Source organism: Carcharhinus amblyrhynchos, unplaced genomic scaffold (genome assembly GCF_965287045.1).
Source record: "Carcharhinus amblyrhynchos unplaced genomic scaffold, sCarAmb.v2.hapA chromosome_1077, whole genome shotgun sequence".
Lineage (NCBI taxonomy): Eukaryota > Metazoa > Chordata > Chondrichthyes > Carcharhiniformes > Carcharhinidae > Carcharhinus > Carcharhinus amblyrhynchos.
Window position 1 is genome coordinate 7501 of NW_027650817.1, and position 5000 is coordinate 12500.

Sequence of the window (5000 nt, forward strand, 5' to 3'; positions counted from 1 at the left end):
AAGATGTGTAGGTTAGGGGGGATTGGCCATGCTAAATTGTCCCTTAGTGTCCAAAGATGTGTAGGTTAGGGTGGATTGGCCATGCTAAATTGTCCCTTAGTGTCCAAAGATGTGTAGGTTAGGGGGGATTGGCCATGCTAAATTGTCCCTTAGTGTCCAAAGATGTGTAGGTTAGGGTGGATTGGCCATGCTAAATTGTCCCTTAGTGTCCAAAGATGTGTAGGTTAGGGGGATTGGCCATGCTAAATTGTCCCTTAGTGTCCAAAGATGTGTAGGTTAGGGTGGATTGGTCGTGCTAAATTGTCCCTTAGTGTCCGGGATGTGTGGGTTAGGGTGGATTGGCCATGCTAAATTGTCCCTTAGTGTCCGGGATGTGTAGGTTAGGGTGGATTGGCCGTGCTAAATTGTCCCTTAGTGTCCAAAGATGTGTAGGTTAGGGTGGATTGGCTGTGCTAAATTGTCCCTGAGTGTCCAAAGATGTGTAGGTTAGGGTGGATTGGCCCTGCTAAATTGTCCCTTAGTGTCCAAAGATGTGTAGGTTAGGGTGGATTGGCCATGCTAAATTGTCCCTGAGTGTCCAAAGATGTGTAGGTTAGGGTGGATTGGCCGTGCTAAATTGCCCCTTAGTGTCCAAAGATGTGTAGGTTAGGGGGGATTGGCCGTGCTAAATTGTCCCTTAGTGTCCGGGATGTGTAGGTTAGGGTGGATTGGCCGTGCTAAATTGTCCCTTAGTGTCCAAAGATGTGTAGGTTAGGGGGATTGGCCGTGCTAAATTGTCCTTTAGTGTCCGGGATGTGCAGGTTAGGGGGGATTGGCCGTGCTAAATTGTCCCGGGAGATTAGCAGGGGGTTTGGAGGATAGGGTTTTGGGTGGGATTGTGGTCAGTACAGACACGATGGGCCAAAGGGCCTTCTGTAATTCACGGATTAAGGATCAAGCCACGAGTTTCTCATTCCCTTCCACACATTCCAAACAGTTGGAACTTACAGCAATGGGCCTGGATACACTTGTTGCAGCAATGGGTAAGGATTACAATGATGACCGTGTACACAATCAGGAGACAGATTGCAACGATTTTCCAAAACCAGAGTGGGTGACCGTACAGCCAGAATCTTCCTGCGTAAAGAACACACATGGAGAATTGAGTCCAGGGTGGAGTGTTGGATACGATGTGTTGGTCTTCATCGCGAGAGGATTTGCGTATCAGTTCCTGATCAGTTAGAACATAGAAACATAGACCAGTACGGCACAGTACAGGCCCTTCAGCCCTTGATGTTGTGCCGAGCTTTGTCCAAACCCAAGATCAGGCTATCCCACTCCCTCTGGGATGACCAATGGCAGATGCAGTTTAATTTAGATAAATGTGAGGTGATGGTCGATCGAACCAGGGCAGGACTTACTCAGTTAATGGTAGGGCATTGGGGAGAGTTACAGAACAAAGAGATCTCGGGGTACAGGTTCATAGCTCCTTGAAAGTGGAGTCACAGGTGGACAGAGTGGTGAAGAAGGCATTCGGCATGCTTGGTTTCATCGGTCAGAACATTGAGTACAGGAGTTGGGACGTCTTGTTGAAGTTGTACGAGACATTGGGAAGGCCACACTTGGAATACTGTGTCCAGTTCTGGTCACCCTATTATAGAAAGGATATTATTAAACTAGAAAGAGCACAGAAAAGATTTACTCGGACGTTAGCGGGTATTCAGGTGTTTGTAATGTGCTGGTGTGAGCTTGATGGGCCAAAAGACCTCTTCTGCACTGTATGATTCCAGGAGGGAATTGTCCTATGAGGAGAGACTGGGCAGTTTAGGCCGATACTCAATCAATAATAGTCTTCAGTGGTGTCAAAGGAAGCTCTTACCATTATCCTTTCCCAGATGACGTTCGATGGGTTCCTCTGAGGACTGGTGTACCACCACACAGGTGAAGGTTTGACCCTTCTCCCATGTTTCCCTTGGGACAGAGATCACACTCACAACATTGAACGTGCCCTCAGTGTCTGCGGTGGCTGGGAAGGTGGTCCATCCGTCTATCGGATCACCGTTCTGGGAACGCCAGGTGACAGAAATGTTCGCTGGGTAGAACGCAGACACAAAACAGGCCAGTTTGGTCATCGCATCATTGGCTAAAGATTCATGGTCTTTGATTTCCAGGAGCCACACTTCCGGTGTCTTCATCTCAACTGAGAACAGAATGAGGATTAGAGAACACTCTGAGAACGTGTCCAAACATTCACCATCCCTTCATCAATGTTCATCCTCTAGTGAGAGTTATCCCTCCCCAAATCTCCCAAAAACCCCGTCAAAGACCATCCATTTCACCCCCTAATCTCCATCGAAGACCCTCCCTCTAATCCCCTAACACTCCCATCGAAGACCCTCCCTCTAATCCCCTAACTCTCCATCGAAGACCACCCCTCTAATCCCCTAACTCTCCATCGAAGACCACCCCTCTAATCCCCTAACTCTCCCATCGAAGACCCTCCCTCTAATCCCCTAACTCTCCATCGAAGACCCTCCCTCTAATCTCCTAACTCTCCCATCGAAGACCATCCCTCTAATCCCCTAACTCTCCCATCGAAGACCCTCCCTCTAATCCCCTAACTCTCCATCGAAGACCCTCCCTCTAATCCCCTAACTCTCCATCGAAGACCATCCCTCTAATCCCCTAACTCTCCCATCGAAGACCCTCCCTCTAATCCCCTAACTCTCCATCGAAGACCATCCCTCTAATCCCCTAACTCTCCATCGAAGACCATCCCTCTAATCCCCTAACTCTCCCATCGAAGACCCTCCCTCTAATCCCCTAACTCTCCATCGAAGACCATCCCTCTAATCTCCTAACTCTCCCATCGAAGACCCTCCCTCTAATCCCCTAACTCTCCATCGAAGACCCTCCCTCTAATCCCCTAACTCTCCCATTGAAGACCCTCCCTCTAATCTCCTAACTCTCCCATCGAAGACCATCCCTCTAATCCCCTAACTCTCCATCGAAGACCCTCCCTCTAATCCCCTAACTCTCCATCGAAGACCATCCCTCTAATCCCCTAACTCTCCATCGAAGACCATCCCTCTAATCCCCTAACTCTCCATCGAAGACCATCCCTCTAATCCCCTAACTCTCCATCGAAGACCCTCCCTCTAATCCCCTAACTCTCCCATCGAAGACCCTCCCTCTAATCCCCTAACTCTCCCATCGAAGACCCTCCCTCTAATCCCCTAACTCTCCATCGAAGACCATCCCTCTAATCCCCTAACTCTCCCATCGAAGACCCTTCCTCTAATCCCCTAACTCTCCCATCGAAGACCCTCCCTCTAATCCCCTAACTCTCCCATCGAAGACCCTCCCTCTAATCCCCTAACTCTCCATCGAAGACCCTCCCTCTAATCCCCTAACTCTCCATCGAAGACCCTCCCTCTAATCCCCTAACTCTCCATCGAAGACCCTCCCTCTAATCCCCTAACTCTCCCATCAAAGACCATCCCTCTAATCCCCTAACTCTCCATCGAAGACCCTCCCTCTAATCCCCTAACTCTCCCATCGAAGACCCTCCCTCTAATCCCCTAACTCTCCCATCGAAGACCCTCCCTCTAATCCCCTAACTCTCCATCGAAGACCATCCCTCTAATCCCCTAACTCTCCCATCGAAGACCCTCCCTCTAATCCCCTAACTCTCCCATCGAAGACCCTCCCTCTAATCCCCTAACTCTCCCATCGAAGACCCTCCCTCTAATCCCCTAACTCTCCATCGAAGACCCTCCCTCTAATCCCCTAACTCTCCATCGAAGACCCTCCCTCTAATCCCCTAACTCTCCATCGAAGACCCTCCCTCTAATCCCCTAACTCTCCCATCGAAGACCATCCCTCTAATCCCCTAACTCTCCCATCGAAGACCCTCCCTCTAATCCCCTAACTCTCCCATCGAAGACCCTCCCTCTAATCCCCAAACTCTCCCATCGAAGACCATCCGTCTAATCCCCTAACTCTCCATCGAAGACCATCCCTCTAATCCCCTAACTCTCCCATCGAAGACCCTCCCTCTAATCCCCTAACTCTCCCATCGAAGACCCTCCCTCTAATCCCCTAACTCTCCCATCGAAGACCATCCGTCTAATCCCCTAACTCTCCATCGAAGACCATCCCTCTAATCCCCTAACTCTCCATCGAAGACCCTCCCTCTAATCCCCCTAACTCTCCATCGAAGACCCTCCCTCTAATCCCCAACTCTCCATCGAAGACCCTCCCTCTAATCCCCTAACTCTCCCATCGAAGACCCTCCCTCTAATCCCCTAACACTCCATCGAAGACCATCCCTCTAATCCCCTAACTCTCCATCGAAGACCCTCCCTCTAATCCCCCTAACTCTCCATCGAAGACCCTCCCTCTAATCCCCTAACTCTCCATTGAAGACCCTCCCTCTAATCCCCTAACTCTCCCATCGAAGACCCTCCCTCTAATCCCCTAACTCTCCATCGAAGACCCTCCCTCTAATCCCCTAACTCTCCCATCGAAGACCCTCCCTCTAATCCCCTAACTCTCCCATCGAAGACCCTCCCTCTAATCCCCTAACTCTCCCATCGAAGACCATCCCTCTAATCCCCTAACTCTCCATCGAAGACCCTCCCTCTAATCCCCTAACTCCCATCGAAGACCCTCCCTCTAATCCCCTAACTCTCCCATCAAAGACCCTCCCTCTAATCCCCTAACTCCCATCGAAGACCCTCCCTCTAATCCCCTAACTCTCCCATCAAAGACCCTCCCTCTAATCCCCTAATTCTCCCAGTGAAGCCCGAATACCATGGAAAAGATACAGCACAGAAGGTGGCCATTCGGCCTACCATTTCCATGTCAGCCCATGGACACCCAGATGTGCTTATTAACCTGTGTGTGAGGGAGGCTGCACTAATTCTTTGACAAAGCATTTTACCCAGGCCCTAACCCCATAACCCTACATATTTACCCAACTAATCTCCCTAACCTACACATCTTTGGACACTAAGGGG

The 5000-nt window shown here is 50.2% G+C and overlaps 1 protein-coding gene across 1 annotated transcript in view; it reads right to left on the reverse strand.

Moving 5' to 3' along the window:
• The window catches only part of LOC145340501 (immunoglobulin epsilon heavy chain-like), a 29407-nt gene that overhangs the window by 1853 nt on the left and 22554 nt on the right, over positions 1-5000 (reverse strand). The window contains exons 8-9 of the mRNA XM_080184970.1: positions 1859-2179; positions 988-1116 (exon numbers count right to left, since the gene is read on the reverse strand). Coding sequence (XP_080041096.1) covers positions 988-1116; positions 1859-2179 — 450 coding nt within the window. The remainder of the gene's footprint in view (positions 1-987; positions 1117-1858; positions 2180-5000) is intronic.